The 16,537-nt window shown below is 39.4% G+C and overlaps 2 protein-coding genes across 2 annotated transcripts in view; one reads left to right on the top strand and one right to left on the bottom strand.

Annotated features, from left to right (window-relative positions):
* Positions 1-9,139, top strand: part of LOC128739925 (serine proteinase stubble) — a 40,242-nt gene extending 31,103 nt beyond the window's left edge. Inside the window, exons 8-9 of the mRNA XM_053835426.1 lie at positions 8,342-8,491; positions 8,583-9,139. Coding sequence (XP_053691401.1) covers positions 8,342-8,491; positions 8,583-8,717 — 285 coding nt within the window. The 3' untranslated portion in view covers positions 8,718-9,139. The remainder of the gene's footprint in view (positions 1-8,341; positions 8,492-8,582) is intronic.
* Positions 9,140-9,318: 179 nt separating this feature from the next.
* On the bottom strand, positions 9,319-10,018 carry LOC128744256 (uncharacterized). Its single transcript, XM_053841113.1, has 4 exons — positions 9,820-10,018; positions 9,670-9,749; positions 9,462-9,609; positions 9,319-9,404 (listed from the first exon to the last, which is right to left on the bottom strand). The coding sequence occupies exons 1-4, from the start codon at positions 10,016-10,018 to the stop codon at positions 9,319-9,321; spliced, it is 513 nt and encodes a 170-aa protein (XP_053697088.1).
* Positions 10,019-16,537: the final 6,519 nt, after the last annotated feature.

Genomic DNA, 16,537 nt, shown 5'->3' with positions numbered 1-16,537 from the left:
CTCGGTGGATGGCGGTTAGTCTTTGTGTCCTCTTCGGAGTAAAATGTATGCGAAAGTCTGCCAAAGACATGCACACACTAAAAATGCTTTTAGAGCCATTTATTTGAAATATTTCCCTTGCTTTCCTCAAACTCGACTCGCATAAACATCCTCGCGTACGAAGAGAGGAATAAAGACTTACTTAGCTCCTTCGGGGAATCTAAAGTGAAGCTGCTTCGTGAGTTTAGAAGATGGAAATAGTAATGGGCGATGTCACATCGATGAATCGAAATATCGATGTTCCAGCATCGATTTTCCGATGTTTCGATTCGATGCGAGCTTACAGAAAAATCGGTCACATCGATGTTATTTTTTCGATTCAAATCGATGTCCCGATAAAATTAACTCGCGGAAATCTGGACAATTCAGGTTTGAATCCAAAAGAATGAAAATTTAGGACTACTAAGGATAGTTAATAAAAAACCAAATGTTTATGCAAGTAGTATTTCCTTCTTATAAAACTTCTCAAAGCTGCTAAAGAGTTTCATAGGACTTGTCGTTCTTGATTACAAATAGTCCAGAGTTAAATGCTGGAGAGAAATGTGTTTCTTTTTTACAGTTAATTCTATAAAGGCAGTTAGAATTTCTTTAAACTCAGAAAAAATCAGGATTTTTATGAATATCAGCAAAAAACAAAGGTTTGTCAGCATATCAGCAGACGCGCAAACAAACCGGAAAAATGCTGAATGATTAAAAGCATCTGCCGTTCGGTTTTCTTCATTTGCCAAAATCGAACATCGATTCAATTAACATCGATGTCTCACACTCGATTTAATCGTTGTGCCGATGTTTTGGAGACTATTGACATCGATTCAAAAACATCGATTATTTTTGTTTCGATGCCCAATACTAGATGGAAATGATCCGCAGAGTGCTATACCATACGGATCGCAGTGTAGGTGTATTCAGTTTACTTTGCTCCTGTTATAAAATTTTCAAACCTTCGCCTTCAACCGAACGAGCTTTTAGTGTTTGGTTTGATAAAACATTCCTGCGGCCGAAATGGGAAGGATGTGAGCTATATCCTCTTATAAGGGACGGGTGCGTGAGGTGGTGACATATCGTTTTAACACGCAAATCGGAACCCGTCAGCAGCGCCGGTCAGAAGTTCGATCGGTTACAAAACAGCCGACGCGTTTAAATTTTTACAACGGATCTTAAAAAGAGCACTTTAAGCAAACACTTGTATTTTTAACAGCAAATAAAAACTTTGAATACAAAGGAATTTTCTAAATTATATAGATTTGGCTAGAAACTGCTAGCAATTTAGGAAATGATGTACACGGGAATAGTTCATTCATTAATGAATATATGAACGAAAGCAATATTTAAAGCAAAACGGGTTGTGTTGTACTGAACATCCTCTTAACAATAAGACTGGCAGCTCTGTCATATTCAGGAGATATTGGAATTAAAATAGACTAGAAGTTGAACTTCGACATTTAGTTGGATTCGAAATAGGAGTTGAAACTTAACTTGCAACTTGGAACATTAAATTGAAATTCAAGAGGACACGGAAATTGCAATTGGACATGAAATTAAACTTGAAATATGACCTTATATGAAATTGTGATCAGAGACGATTTTGCATTTAACTTACTTACTTATCCTGGCGGAATGTCCTTTAGGCTTTCACCTGGATAACAATGTTCCGCCATCAATTATCGGTCCATGGCTGTCCGTTTCCAATTTCTCGAATGTCCCGCACTTTCCAGGTCTTGTTGCATTTGGTCTAACCATCTAGTATGCTGCGCTCCTCTGAATCTGGTACCAACAGGATTCGAGGAGAACGCCATTTTTGCGGAGTAGTTACTCGGTAATCTCACAACATGGCCCGTTCATTGTATCTTCCAGTTGCATGAGCTTTCTAGATACTGGGTTCACCGAAGAGCTGTGCTAGCTCGTGGTTCATTGTTCTCTTCCATACACCGTTCTCACATACCCCGCCAAAGATGGTCTTGAGCACATGACGTTCAAAAACGGCCAGTGCTTTTAAGTACTCGTCGAGCATTAGGATATCCGTAAGATCTCGTCCGTAAGACCTGGTCTAACTATCTTGCTCGCTGCGCTCCTCTGCGGTCGTCTTGTCCCTACTAGATTTGAGGCGAACACCATCTTTGTAGGGTAGTTGTCCGGCATTCTTGCAACATGCCCTGCCCATCGTATCCGTCCAGCTTTAGCCACCTTGTGGATCCTGGGTTCGCCATATAGCTGTGCGAGTTCATGGTTCATCCTCTGCCTTGTACGCGTTGGTAGCCTTTGCTTAGGTTATTGAGATTTCGTGAGGTAATTCGTTGAAATTTTACGTAAAATATAGAAACCAGAAGTGTTTGCTATTGTCGATGGTTTTTCTCTGTGTATCACTCAATAAGTAGCTAGGAAATCTCACCACCGGGAGGAAAAGAGTGAAATTGGGGCCGCCTGGATGACAGAAAGAGCGCAAAGCAAAAATGACGAAGTCAGATGGTAGGATTATGTACTTTGCGAGGGCATTGGCCGTTGGCGTAGGGCATTAACCTGTGCAGCTTTTAAAAGCGGCATTCAAAATCATTTTCTAAAAGGTACTCGAGTTGAACAGTTGATAAAAGCAGAAGCTATATCCTGTAAAGCAAAGAAGTCCAATAAGTCCAATTATTTGGAGATAGTGAACTCGGAACTCTGTGACAACAGGCAGGATATTACCCTACGCAGTTTCGTTATTTGATGCCCTCGTCAGTCAGATAATGCCTTCGATGCTTTTGTCAATCCCCTAGCAGTCCGCCGTGTTAAAAACCACTTTCCCAACCAACATTTTTTTGGCGGATCGGCAAAGGCCGATTATCCAGATCTGAGTGAGTGATCGTCATTCAGCGAGGAAGGAGGGGCTGCTGGTTGGTAGTTCCGGCATACGATTCTGCAGGAAGCGGTGGCCACGGACAGCAGCGTTTGGTGAAAACCGGAAGAGCGGAAGGTGGTGCAGGCTGTATGTAGAGTGAAAAAGGGGGTCCCCGCCGAAGAAAAGGTTAGATAGATTAAGGAAGTGGTTGGTAGAAAGGCCAGAAGACAAAAGTGAGAAATAAAATTGTGAAAGTTAACGTCTCGAGTTTTCCATCGATTCTTCAAGTATTTTCGTGCTTTCCCGCGAAAACCCAGGATAAGCGTGCCGACCCTGAGGTTTTTTCAGGGAGTATCAGCGACGCTCGCGGCTGAGGCTAACTTATAACTTACAGTCTCTATACTTCGGTCTCCTGTACGCCGCCAAAGATCGTTCTTAGCACTCGTCGTTCGAAAACTCGAAGCACACGCAGGTCCTCCTCGTGTATTGTCCACGTTTCATGCCCGTAGAGTACAGCCGGACTGATAAGCATCATGTACAGGGTGCACTTTGTGCGGGGACTTAGTCTGCTCGACCGCAATTGCTTGTGAAGCTCATAGTAAGCACGACTGCCGCTGATAACACGCTTCCGAATCTCACGGCTGGTACCATTGTCCGCCGTTACCAGTGAACCAAGATAGACGAATTCGTCGACTACCTAAACTCATCGCCGTTGATCATTATACTGCTGCCCAAGCGGCGTCGGTCGGCCTCGGTTCCGCTGGCAAGCATGTACTTTGTTTAAGACGTATTTACCTTTAACCCAATCTTTTCTGCTTCGCGCTTTAGTCTGGTGTACTATTCAGCCACCACTACAGATGTTCTGCCGATAATACCCATGTCATCGGCAATGCGGACGAATTGGCTAGATTTGTTGAAGATCGTGCCCCGCGTATCAATATCCGCTCGGTTCATAACACCTTGTAGCGCTATGTTGAACAGCAGGCATGAGGAAGCCCTCTGTGTGATTCGAATGAACTTGACAATTCTCCCGAAATCCGAACACAGCACTGTGTACCATCCATAACCACCACGAAGCTCCATAACCTCTTATTCAGCAACTATTAATATCTCTACCTCCTCGTGGTACCATCCGGGATACGTTGCTTAGTGAAATTCGAACAACTGAAGACTGAGTGTAAACTCTCCGCCTGCAGGACGGTTCTTGTAGAATGTATAACTACTAGGAACCAAAGCAGAGGGTTCAAAGCCCCTAAAGGAGATGGTTTTATTATCTGTTATCCATGGCTATTATGTAAAAACTTGAATGGATAAACCCCTAATCCAAGGCGTGACGCGGCCCGTGCCGAGGGATGAATGGTGGAGGGGGTAATCCACAGTCCCCCTTCTAGGGGGCGACATTGTGCCAAAAACATAAAGTTTTTTTTCTTTTTTTTTCCTGTATGGACTCATCACTGCGACCAGTAACGTTTGATCTATTGTGATATCGCCCGGGTGTTTGCTGTATAACCCGCACTGCATTTATTTTTGCTATAATCGCTATTGATTGAGCGATATGCTTTATTGAATTTTTATACGTGCTTGTGTGTAATTGGGTACCCTTCTTTCAATGCTTTACTCTACTTTACCCACCTCGTTCTACATGACAGCGCACAGTCCCCATTATAATCATTCCTGGCGTAGCAAACCAGTGCATTTTTACTATAAGGGTCTCATTTTTGCACTGCCAATAGGCCATATCGGGATAATATAGAACTCAGCATGAAGGAAGGGCGATGAGGGGCCTGAGAATAAACCCATACTAAAGTCACTTTGACATCGAATGGCCTGATTCTACTAAGATTCGAACCCATGACCATTCGCTTGTCAAAGCAGACTCGTTAACCTTGCGGCTACAGAGCCCCCTAACATAAAGTTAGGCTAAAAACCTAAACAGTGAACATTAGCATATTTATAGACAATACACATAAATATCAGCATTAAGTAGTTCATACGGGGCCGTCCATGAACTAAGTGGATTATTAAGGGCAGGGGGGTCGGCCAAAAACAACGCGTCATACAAAAAGTATGAACGAAAATGTCCCGGCGAGGTCTGAAAAAACTAAGAATGAGTTCGTAGTCAAAGGACAGCTTTTATATAGCCAGTAGCGTTTCTAGGGTTAGCAAGGGAGAGATATATGAAGGGGTGTTTCCTAAGGGGGCATACCTATTTGATCATTTAACAAAAGTAACCATTACTTCGTTCGAGAACCCGCGGCCGCAGAACATGTGGCCTTTCCCACCCCCTCCCCCTCCTTAAAACTGGCAGTTTATACACGGTATAATATATTCGTCTTATATTCAAAGTGTTTCTGAATCTGAAATTTCCAGAGAAAAAGTAAAAATTAGTTTAAATTATTTAGCAGACTTATGATGCTGTCTGCTCTAAAATGGATGATGCAATCTAATCTATCAAAATATTGTGCTCAATAGTAAAGAATGTGAGTGTACTAGTGTATACTGACGTATTTTTGTTGTGTATGTGAAATCCACAAATTGGATCGATCATTATGGCTTGGCACAATCTCACCCCCGTGAAGCTCGAAAAGTACAAAGTTTCAAAAAAAAATTATTTTCTTATTATTACTTATTATTATTATTTACTTATCCAACACATAATAACCTTTCAATACATTGTAAATGATTAGTTTATATACCTTTAAAATAGTAAGTTGATACGATTTCTTGTTTGGGTTGGTTTATGCAGGACATTTTTTACAAGCGTTATTTCCGAGTATTTTTGATCGCGAACTTTGAAACCCTGTTTAGGCTAAATGGTTTGCTAATATTATCTGTGTTCCATTTTAAGTTATGAATAAATATGTTATGTTCATCATTATTTTGAATTTTGGTCACCAGTTTCTATAGATATAATAAATTTTCACAAATAAACATTTTTGGTTTTTGGCACAATCTCACCCCCGTGGCACAATCTCACCCCGGATGGCGGTACTCAAAAGTTGCTGAGTCTCAATAAGAGAGATAACAACACGCTTGCCGGTCTTTGACAGGACATTGTCCGACTAAATATTATGTTCCGAATCTTGGTTTCGTACAAGAATATCCACGGAACACCTACTCTGCAATTGCTGAGCACAAACAGCACGCAGACTGCAATATCTCAAAAAGGGGAGATATGATCTGCGTCGCCAATCAGGATAACAAGGTTCAAAACCAAGTCACCTCTGATTGGCACCTGCCTCGCTTCAGCTACCAGCCTATTACTTCCTTAATAAATGATAGGTCAGCTTGAAGCGTACAGAAAAAGTAATAAACGGGGCATACCACAATAGTTCAAAATAATGGACGCAGTGGTAATGTGGGTACCCAACAGAAGAAGGAAGAAGGTACCATCCATCGTAGATTTAATCAATTTAATGAGCTTCGTGGGGAAACTGTTTTCATCCATGATTTTCCGCAGTGTAAATATTTGATGGGTTGTAGACCGGCCTTCGACGAAGCCGGCTTGATAAGTTCCCACAAATCTTTTCGCAATTGGTGATAGTCGGCGGAAAATGATTTGGGACAGCACTTTATAGGCGGCATTGAGAACGGTGGTTGCCCGATTGCTCTCACAGTCCAACTTGTCGCCCTTTTTAATGATCGAGCAGATAACCACCCGTCCGGTAGCTGTTCCGTATCCCAAATTCTAACAATTAGCCGGTGCATACAAACGGCCAGCTTTTCTGGTCCCACTTTAATAAGCTTCGCTCCGATGTCATCTTTCCCAGCTGACATGTTGTTCTTTAGCTGCATGATGGCCTCCTCCTCCTATCGTTGGGGCTGGCATCTCTTCCCCGTTTATTGTACCGTCGAAATCGCTTCCCGAAATCGTGTACCGATATGAGAAGCTGAGTTGATGGCCGTTTACTATGAAATAGGAATTCTCGGAGTCCAGTATATGTTAGTAAGGGAATGCAGCCCTTTATTATGTACCTTCCCAATTGTAAAAGTGCTTTGATCTGTACATAACATACGAAGAAAAATTCCGATCAGTGATTATAAAGTAATTTCACCCTTAAAGTAGGAAAATTAATGTCTAGTAGTCAGACTGTGACAGTTTGTCGTCCTACCTTGGGAGTTAAGAAAACGTGGAGAAAATGACTCCAAAGATGATATTAAATTTTCAAATGCAAAAAAAAAACTGTGTGCAGTTATACTGACAATAATCAAACTGATGTTTGTGTTAGTAAAACACGCTAGTAATTCAGAAAGTAACCTGACTCTGGTCGACTAGCACACAGTTTTAATAGAACTGCTGTCAAAACGTTCATAAATTAAATCAAAGCGTTCGCTTTACATGTCGGTTTGTCAAACTGCGCGTGTCATTCATAAATTTCGAGTTCGAGTTAGCCCAAACCAGGGGTGACATTGCAATTCTCGTTTCGAGTGATTTTGGTTCGTTTCGCCCATTCGTTTAACGTAGGCGAAACGAACCAAAATCACTTGAAACGAGAATCGCAATGTCACCCCAGGGTAATTTATGAATTCGCTACAAGTTTTCTTGGCAAATTCTAGAGCAGCATGGAAAAGGATTTTTTTATTATTTTCAGTACATTTCTCGTGCAACATGTGCAAAGGGTCTAAGTGAAAATGGCGATACAATTGCACTTAAATGGGTTAATTTTGCATGAAACGGTTCCTGGCATTATTATCTAGCTATTAGTTAAGAAAAAATGCATAAGAATGTTGCCGTGATAAACGAAAAGGTGCGTTTAGATTGGCAACATGTAACATGCAGTTTTTTCCAAACTATTGCCCAATGTTTCCAAGCAACTATGGCAACGCATCACAAATGTTCAGGTGGCGACAAAAGCAACATTGAGCTAGCAACTAGCAACATGTCGTATACCACATGTTGCATTCTACACGTTTGCGCAGATTGAACGCACCTTAAGAGAGAAGACACGAGAAGAAACTGACATTTGCACATAGGCCCTTTCACATGTTGCACGAGAAATGGTAAAAATAAGATGTCACGAGATACACAAGATTTTTAAATTGATTGGTGCCCAAATATTGAAAATCGTTTAACACACAAAACCTAGCAAATTTTCGTGTCACTAGCAATTCTTAGATAATTTTTTACATTTTACTAAGACGCAATCCTCCGTCAAAAAATCGCTTTGAATTCAATTTCTTCTCCTCTATTACCACAAGCAGTTCCTATAGAAATTAATCATTACTAATGATAGCCGAATCCTTTACTAAACTATCTATTCACCATCAACGTAATTCATGCGTCAGCTAGCCGGAAAAGAAATTTATTGAACTGCTCTTTACTTCATGCTAATGGGCACAGTCAAATTTCGTTAGAACGGTGGAATGCTGGGGAATGCTTTCTTATTTTCTTTTAGTAGAGCTATATTTTACTCGAGGAATTAGCCGTGCTTAAGGTTTAATTCAATTCCATTATCGGTTTTCACGTTTTACCTTTTCTGCTTCCAGGTGTCGGTGCCGATAGTGAGCAATGATCGGTGCAAAACTATGTTTCTCAGGGCGGGCCGGCATGAGTTTATTCCGGATATATTCCTGTGTGCCGGACACGAAACCGGTGGTCAAGACTCCTGCCAGGGCGACTCAGGTGGACCACTGCAGGTAAGTGGCGTCAATTTGGCGCTTGCTCTCTGCCATTAATTGGATACAGACCGGTTTTGCTTTAATTTGTTTTTCGTTTCGTTCACGCCAGGTCAAAGGAAAAGACGGCCACTACTTCCTAGCCGGAATCATCTCGTGGGGTATTGGGTGTGCCGAGGCAAACCTACCCGGGGTGTGTACAAGGATATCAAAGTTCGTTCCGTGGATTTTGGACACAGTTTTGTGATAGCAGTAATATAAGCATGATAAATCGTATGAGTGATATGGCGTGAAAGCGTAAAAGCGAAGAAGTGTTCAATCAGTAAACGAAAAAGACTTGATTTTTTATTTAGCAGAATGTACGAATATGAATTGATCAGTTGAAGTCGATAAGAACATAAAGCGGTGTAAACACATTGACCTTATGTACATAATCGTAGTAATGTTCAAAATTCGCTGTTTGCCTTGTTGATATCAATTGTAATTAATCAGGAATTTCTCATTGAAAACTGTTTATTAGAACCAGAATAGCAGGATATAATCATAGTTATAAAAATGAGAAAGTCACTATCGATAATTGATGTAAAACTTGTATTAATACAATTATCTAGGAAATAAGCAATAGTTTTGCTCGCGCTTTTGTAACAAAAAATCTGTCAATATCTTTCTATATAGATCAGTGTATATACTAACCAATTCAGTAAGCAATAGTTATGGAATATTGTTAACACATCCGTTGTTAAGTTGTATTTATATGCAAATAAATATATCATTATAACGTCTTTCCAAAGATTTAAACCGATTGTTAAAGCTTCTATTCAAGATTTTAACTCAATGTCCGAAAGTATTCATACATAACGTTGAATTATTCTTCTACTATTATCGAGAGCTGCGTACACGCCCAATAGTATCCAAATTGCAACAATCAGCTTGGCTAAAAGTATTTGAGAGATAAATTCTGATGTAGCCTTTTAGTCTTTCATAAACTGACCACAGGAAAACACCAGTATCCAGAAAATCCACGAGCTTCTCTTTCCTTCACTATCAATCAATGTAAATATTTTAGAAAAAACTGTCACGAAAAATACTTCTTCCAGAACAGCATAAATCATAAACACTTTGATCAAGGTTAAATTCTCCTAAAAGCAAATTGGTATAAGGATTAAAAGGAATATAATTCACATGGTTATGTTTTTTGCTTTGAAAATTCCTATGATGAGCAGCATTCCCGGAACCATTTTGATTAAAGTCGTAATTACGTGATAAGGCGCAAAATCAGCTGGAATATAGCAAAATATACAAATAAATTATCACCGTTAAAAGTTCAACCCCCATAAGAATGCATTTACCTAGATGACCGTAAAATTCGCATACTTTTTCCACTAATTCCTTATCAAATTGAATGCGCGATTCCGGTGCTGTGTCGCTGCATTGAAGATTCATCAATTTTAGAAGCTCAATCGTTTCCATCGTGTAGTAAAAGCAAGTAACAATCCACATAAAACCCAGAAAGTATCCGAACACCTTGTAGCAATCCTTGGTGCACATTTTTGGACCGCAAAGCTTCATTTGGACTCAAAAGTGGTTTTCTTATTTACGGTTGTTTTTAATGTGACAAGCTGCAATCGCTTGCTGCCTTTTGCGGACAGAGCAAGCTTTGCAGTTGCAAAAATAGGGTTACTTAAATGAAATTGAAAACTAATTTACCACAGAAGCGTACGTCTACGCTTCAATTAACTTGTATACTAAAACAGAACAAATTTTTTTTAACGTCATCTAGTGAAGATCTCATGAATTTCTGCCCAAAAACCGAAAGATCTGGATCGATTAATCATTTTTTCTGCAGTCAGTAACCAGAATTGCAAGATGAAGTTAGCACTTCACATCAATCCTCAAGTCAACATATCCGTTTTTTAGATAAAAATGTTTCAAATCATTAAAATAATAGTAGAAATCTTCAAAGAGCTTAGATTCGGGACAGATTGTGATGTCACGTATCGCTTAGTTGGTTTTGAGGCACGATGGTGGTCTAACAAGCCAGTCGTCACATGTTCGAATCTCGGCTAGGCCGTGCTGGTAAACAGAGTCAGTAGGACTGTTGCGATTTTTACCAAGGGTAGCCAACTTCTAGGCTTTGCAGATGACTTCGATATCATAGCCAGGAACCTTGCGACGGCGAAGGCAATCTTCGCCAGACTGAAGGCGGAGTCTAGGAGAATTGGGCTAAAAATAAATGCGTCGAAGACCAAATACATGAAAGGAAGAGACTCAAAGGAAACAAACGCGCGCCTCCCACGGACGGTAACCGATGACGGCGACGAACTAAAAGTGGTAGAGGAGTTCGTGTATTTGGGATTGCTGGTGACCGCAGACAACAAAACTAGTAAGGAGATCCAGCGGCGCATCGAAGCGGGAAATCGGGCCTACTTAGCCCTTCATAAAACGCTACGATCAGGAAGCGTACGCCGCCGTACGAAGCTAACAATGTACAAAACATTATTAGACCGGTAGTTCTTTATGGTCTCGAAGCCGTGACGCTTCTAACGGAGGAGATGCGCGTCCTTGCCGTGTACGAGCGGAAAGTGCAGCGGACGATATTTGGCGGAATACAAACTGAAAGCGGAGAGTGGCGGAGGCGTATGAACCACGAGCTACAACAGGCACTGCTTGGGGAGACTCCCATCGTACATCTAGCGAAAGTTAGCAGGCTACGGTGGGCCGGACACGTTGTAAAGATGCCGGATCACAGTGCGACGAAACTAGTCCTCTTCAACAACCTCACCGGCACCAGGAACAGGGGGCCCAACGTGCACGATGGCTCGACCAGGTCGAAAGCGATTTGCGACTTCTGAGACGACTAGGAAATTGGCGACGAGTGGCCCAAGACCGAGTTGAATGGAGATGAGTGCTTGAAACAACACGAGCCACCCCATAGAGCCGGCTGCTGAAGAAGAAGGACTGTTGCACTAGCCCCGAAACTGTCCTGTACTCTAATAGTCGGCTGTGAAGTCTGTCGGTAAAGAAATCAAGTCTTGAGGTACGTTTAAACTGGGCAATTTTTTGGCAACATGTGGAGTGCAACATGTGATATGTGACATGTTGCTAGTTGTTGCTCAATGTTGCTTCTGTCGCTACTTGAACATTTGTGATACGTTGCCATGGTTACTTGGAAACATTGGGCAACAGTTTGGAAATAACGGGTGATAACTAAAATTTTGGAATTTTTTCGAGGCCTCTGTACTCAACAACAAACGAGCTCAGAGAGAAATGAGAGTTTGTATGTGTTAGCTCTATCCCTCCTCTTTTTGTCAACATTCTTTATTTTGTTTATGATTTTCCGGTTTGGCTTAAAATGGCGTCGAAACAAGAAGCATTTCGGGAGCACGTTGTACTCTACTACGAACCGCCACATAAATCACGGCAAAAAGTATACGGTACTACATTTAAAAAGCGAATATGTTGCGACTTTCACTGTTTACCATATCCTAAGATGCCCAACAACTATTCGCAAGCAAGGTAGTGGAAGGCCAGCCAAAATTATAGACGCAGAAGGACATCGTTTTCTTTCTCGTTTCTTCAACAGCAAGCCCTCTGGTTTGGCTATCAATTAAGATGTGCACCAGACGAACGTTTGAAGAAAATTTTGATGCCGTTTCTACGAAAACATCATGCAGATGTACAATATGTGTTTTGGCTGGATAGAGCATCATCGCATTACGCCAAAAAAACGCAATCGTTCCTAAATACCCATTCGATCCCATTTGTACCCAAAAACCACGACCTGAAAAATCTGTCTCAGTGCGCCCAATCGAAGATTTCTTCGGGATTTTAAATTCTTTGGTGTGCAAAAATAACTGGAGAGCCACGAATTGCAAACAGTTGATTGATCGAATCAAGAGATGCATTCGCAAAGTTGGCATGACGGCCGTACAACGCTCCAGTTCCGACATCAACCGGAAGCTTCGCCGAAAAGTCGATTATAGAGTCGTATTGAAATAATGTACACTTTTTTTTAACATTAAACAGTGTATCTTTAATTTCGGTAAATCAGCTCTTCTTTATATATCTTTGTCTTTTTTTGACAGCTTGAGAAAAAATTCCAAAATTTTAGTTGTCACCCGTTAACGCACTTTTAGAAAAGACGTTTAAGCCCAAGGCTTTGCTTTTTGTGATGGCACGTGAAAAACATATAATGGCATAACGCATAAAGAGCAGTCTCACGTGAAATAGGTAAATGACAAATATTCAACTTTACTGATTTGAGTGAAACTTTACCTACGTGTTTGCTGGGGTGAAACATGAACATTTTTGTGGCAACCTTGGCCAACTTATTAGATTTTATTAAAATATCGTCATTTTCGCCACATAAAACGATGTTTTCCAAGACCTGAGATGGCAGATAGCCTTTTATTTTATTTCGATCGATTCGATTCGATTTCGATCATTCTTCTTTACAAAATTATGTTGTTGTTATTTATTTCGAAGCAAATTGAGGAAATATTACATGACAAAGATGTCAGGGTTTGCTTATTGCGGAGTTTGCAGTTTTTTAGAGTCCCATGCGAAAATTATAAGTGTAACTATTTCCTGCGTGTCCCACCCACCTACCAGTGTACCGCTTTTTGCTTGACAAGCATATTTTCAAAGTACATATTGTGCATATACAATGTACAGGATAATTAGGCCATTGCAAATCATTTCAAAAGTTTTTCTCACCCCCCCCCCCCTTGGAAAATGGCTTGAAAAATCGGGGGGCAAAAAAATAATTTGTAGGATATGAGTTAAATTTTTTTTATAAAATCAATTGTCTTTGGGCTCTACAGCCTGAAAAACTTGAAAAATGAGTGTACGAGTTGAGTTAACGCTTCTAGCATGAAATAGAAATGGAAATTCAAACAGCGGAATATCCGAAAATCGGCCAAAAAATTTTTCATTCGTTTTTGTCTTTTTTTCGTAGATTTTTGCATGGAAATTAACAACGTATATATTAACAGCAAGAATAGATTTGGTTTTCACGTTTAAACTTAAAATGAAAATGCCTAAAATCCACATTTTTTTTGCTCGATTAAAAAATTCTCTTTGTTTTTTTCCGCCCAATACCGGAGGGACAAAAACTTTTTAAAATATTTGTAATGGCCTTATTATCAAATTATGAATTTGCGTAGGATTCGTAAAACTGCTGCAAGGTACAATAATGCATTTTCAATATTTATCTCAATAATTGCAGTTTATGAATTATTTCTAGAAGAACAGTTCACTGCGCCTGGAACACTTTTTTGTACGGTTTAGTCTCTGAATGCAGTACGCGTGTCTTGAATACACGATTGAAACTCACAATATTGTGAAAATTTAGGTGTCATCCATCTTTGGCTCGAGTAGCACGTTCCTCAGCTGTAGCTGTCATAGTAAAAAGTTTTACAATGCTTGTACAATGATAGCACGAGTTACTAAAACTATGCGATAGCCCGACCATAACGGTGCCCCGACGTTAAAGGCATTACCTTATATGTTTATAAAAATCTTTATAAGAAAGTAGCGTTCAATTGTTCGATTTATTTAATGTAATTTTAGATTTTGTTTTGATAAATCAATTTAAAAATATTTGTAATTTTTTACTTGTGATATGATTTCATTGATTCTGATTCACTTTACATTTAGTGTATTGTTATACCTACACTTATTCAACATAGTTGTTACATTGCATAGTTTTATGTACTACCTGAGATATTGCAACGTATTAGTTTGCTCTGGAAGTTATTTAATTTGCGATCATACGAACTCTGAAATGTTTTGTATTTTTGTAGCATTATCCATTTTGAAGAGATTGATACTTTCGCGTTTGATCACATCTTGAATGTTATACGATTTTTTACAGATGGCGTCGTAGGCTCCAGATACAATCCATATTTGCATTCCAAAATAAACTGCAAGATATAAGAAAACATTTTAAACAATATGCTGATATATTGTGAATTCAATGAATATGGATTCAGGTTGATCACGATCGGTGTAATATTGAAACTCTGTTGATTACGTTTCGACCATTATCAGATACTATTAATAACAGAAATAACAGAAACAGAAACATTTTTTTAAATAACATATACATTAAAATAAAGTAAGAGAACTAACTTACCAATGACTAAAACCAGTACAAAGCCCCACAAAAACATAAGCACAAAACTTTGTGTTTCGTAAAATGATAAGAATATTGCGAGCCAGCATGCGAGAAGAAACGTAATATTTATGAGTAGAAATATCCGAAAGGCTTTTATCAGCTGTCTTTTATCCTGTAGAACAATGCAGATAGAAAGTTTCACTACTGACGCTACGCTATATATAGGAGTATAACATTCATAGCTACCAGTGCAACACCGACCACCAGGAGCACCGACATGAGACATCCGAGGGACAACATGAAAATCAGCAAGGCGTAGGTAACTGGCGTACATATAGAATGAAGATAGAATAGAAATATCATAACTCATCGAGAAGCACTGCAAGAGTTTTTTGCACCTTCCGTGTTCAACTGTCAACGTATCCATTTCAATAAAACTTACACTTGTTGCAAATTTCCTGGGAAACGCGACTGCTTCCGTCCGGAACCAAATTCACGCTGCAATTATCACGCATAATTTTCTCGCTCACTTTATCTGCTTCCACGGCAATACTAATGGCACAGAAAAAGTTGCAACATGCATAAAAGTAGCAAAGAAATTTGAGTGTAGTTCCTGAACACATTTTCCGTTGGCGCTCGCTGTCCGACTGAATCCGATGAATACTGATTGAGCAACAAAATCGGCGGAATGTATTTCTCATTCTAGCAGATTTAAATGAACGCATTTTGGTCATAAAATGTATGATTTATTAGCCATTTCGTTTGCTATTGTTTTTCGGGATGATGAGTAAAGCGTTTCCTTCTATGCTATTTTATACAAACAATTATCTGTTTCGTTTTGCCGAATCGTATCGATTAGGCTCAACGTTTGTGTTACGAACGAAAAATGAGTAATGTGAACGCAGTATCATACATATTCTGTGGGTCATTTTCCCGTTTACGCCTAGAGCAAGCGATTGCATTGGAAATTTAAGTTGAATAAATCATTTTTTCTCATTTTCAATAATCCCTAATGAATTATTGCTATGATTTTCCTTAGAATGAAAGAAGAAATATCCACAAATTTGAAATTGATTAATTGAATAAATTTTGCCCAGCCTTGCGTACACCAATTTGAAACCAAAAAAAATATAAACAGCTCGGTGTAATGCTACGAGGAAACAGGTTGATGCTATTTTTTCTTTTTGGACGAATGATTGGCTTTTAATGTGTATACATTTTTCGGTAAATTTTCATTGTTATAAGAGTTGTGTTACATAGTATATTTTTGATTTATTTGCTTCCACAATAAACGACTTTTTTAGTACAGATCAATAGGCGAGAGAAATATTTTAAAATTAGCGTAGAAATAAAGCTTATGAATTATTTAGGGGCTCGTCACCATCGACACAATTTCTTTCGTAAATTTGTAATACATTATCATTTTTTGGCAGCAAAAAAATCTTGTCGGAATGTTTTGGCAATTCCTACGTATAAAACATCAAGTCATCCACTCATCCGGGAGTTATTGATTAGTTAAGTGTTGAGAACTGTAATAAACATTATTAAGTGGTATGTATAAGTTTACAGAAATATATTGTATGTCATGTTAACTCATCTAAGCTGGTTGGATATTGACCGATCGTAAGGACTAATTTGAATATTAGGTTGAACACTTTGAACAACTGCTGGTCGATCATGTTGGTACCATATTACGACACTTCGCATTATATTGGAGCAATCCAACGCCTTTTCGGATTCTCTTCTTCTGGTATTGGTTGATTTTGAAAGAGGATTAGACCGACTGAATTTCGAAAACATCAGAAGTGCACTAAGACGTGAAGAAGTCCTAGATATGCTAGTCCAACTCATCGATGCTCAGTACGAAAATGTTTCCCACAAAATATACAGAACTGAATGATTTCACCGCCATTTTGCTTCATTGTTATGGACAAGGTCTGGATTGAAAC

The sequence above is a fragment of the Sabethes cyaneus genome, chromosome 3, assembly GCF_943734655.1.
Source record: "Sabethes cyaneus chromosome 3, idSabCyanKW18_F2, whole genome shotgun sequence".
In the NCBI taxonomy this organism is placed as follows: Eukaryota; Metazoa; Arthropoda; class Insecta; order Diptera; family Culicidae; genus Sabethes; species Sabethes cyaneus.
This window is presented reverse-complemented; position numbering and strand designations above follow the sequence as displayed.

Excerpts from the sequence above, each read along its gene's own strand:
- LOC128744256 (XM_053841113.1), bottom strand. The coding sequence starts at position 10,018 with ATGTGCACCAAGGATTGCTACAAGGTGTTCGGATACTTTCTGGGTTTT. Across the intron at positions 9,750-9,819 it reads CGAATTTTACGGTCATCTAG|CTGATTTTGCGCCTTATCAC; the intron begins GTAAATGCATTC and ends GCTATATTCCAG. Across the intron at positions 9,610-9,669 it reads TCATCATAGGAATTTTCAAA|GAGAATTTAACCTTGATCAA; the intron begins GCAAAAAACATA and ends ATTTGCTTTTAG.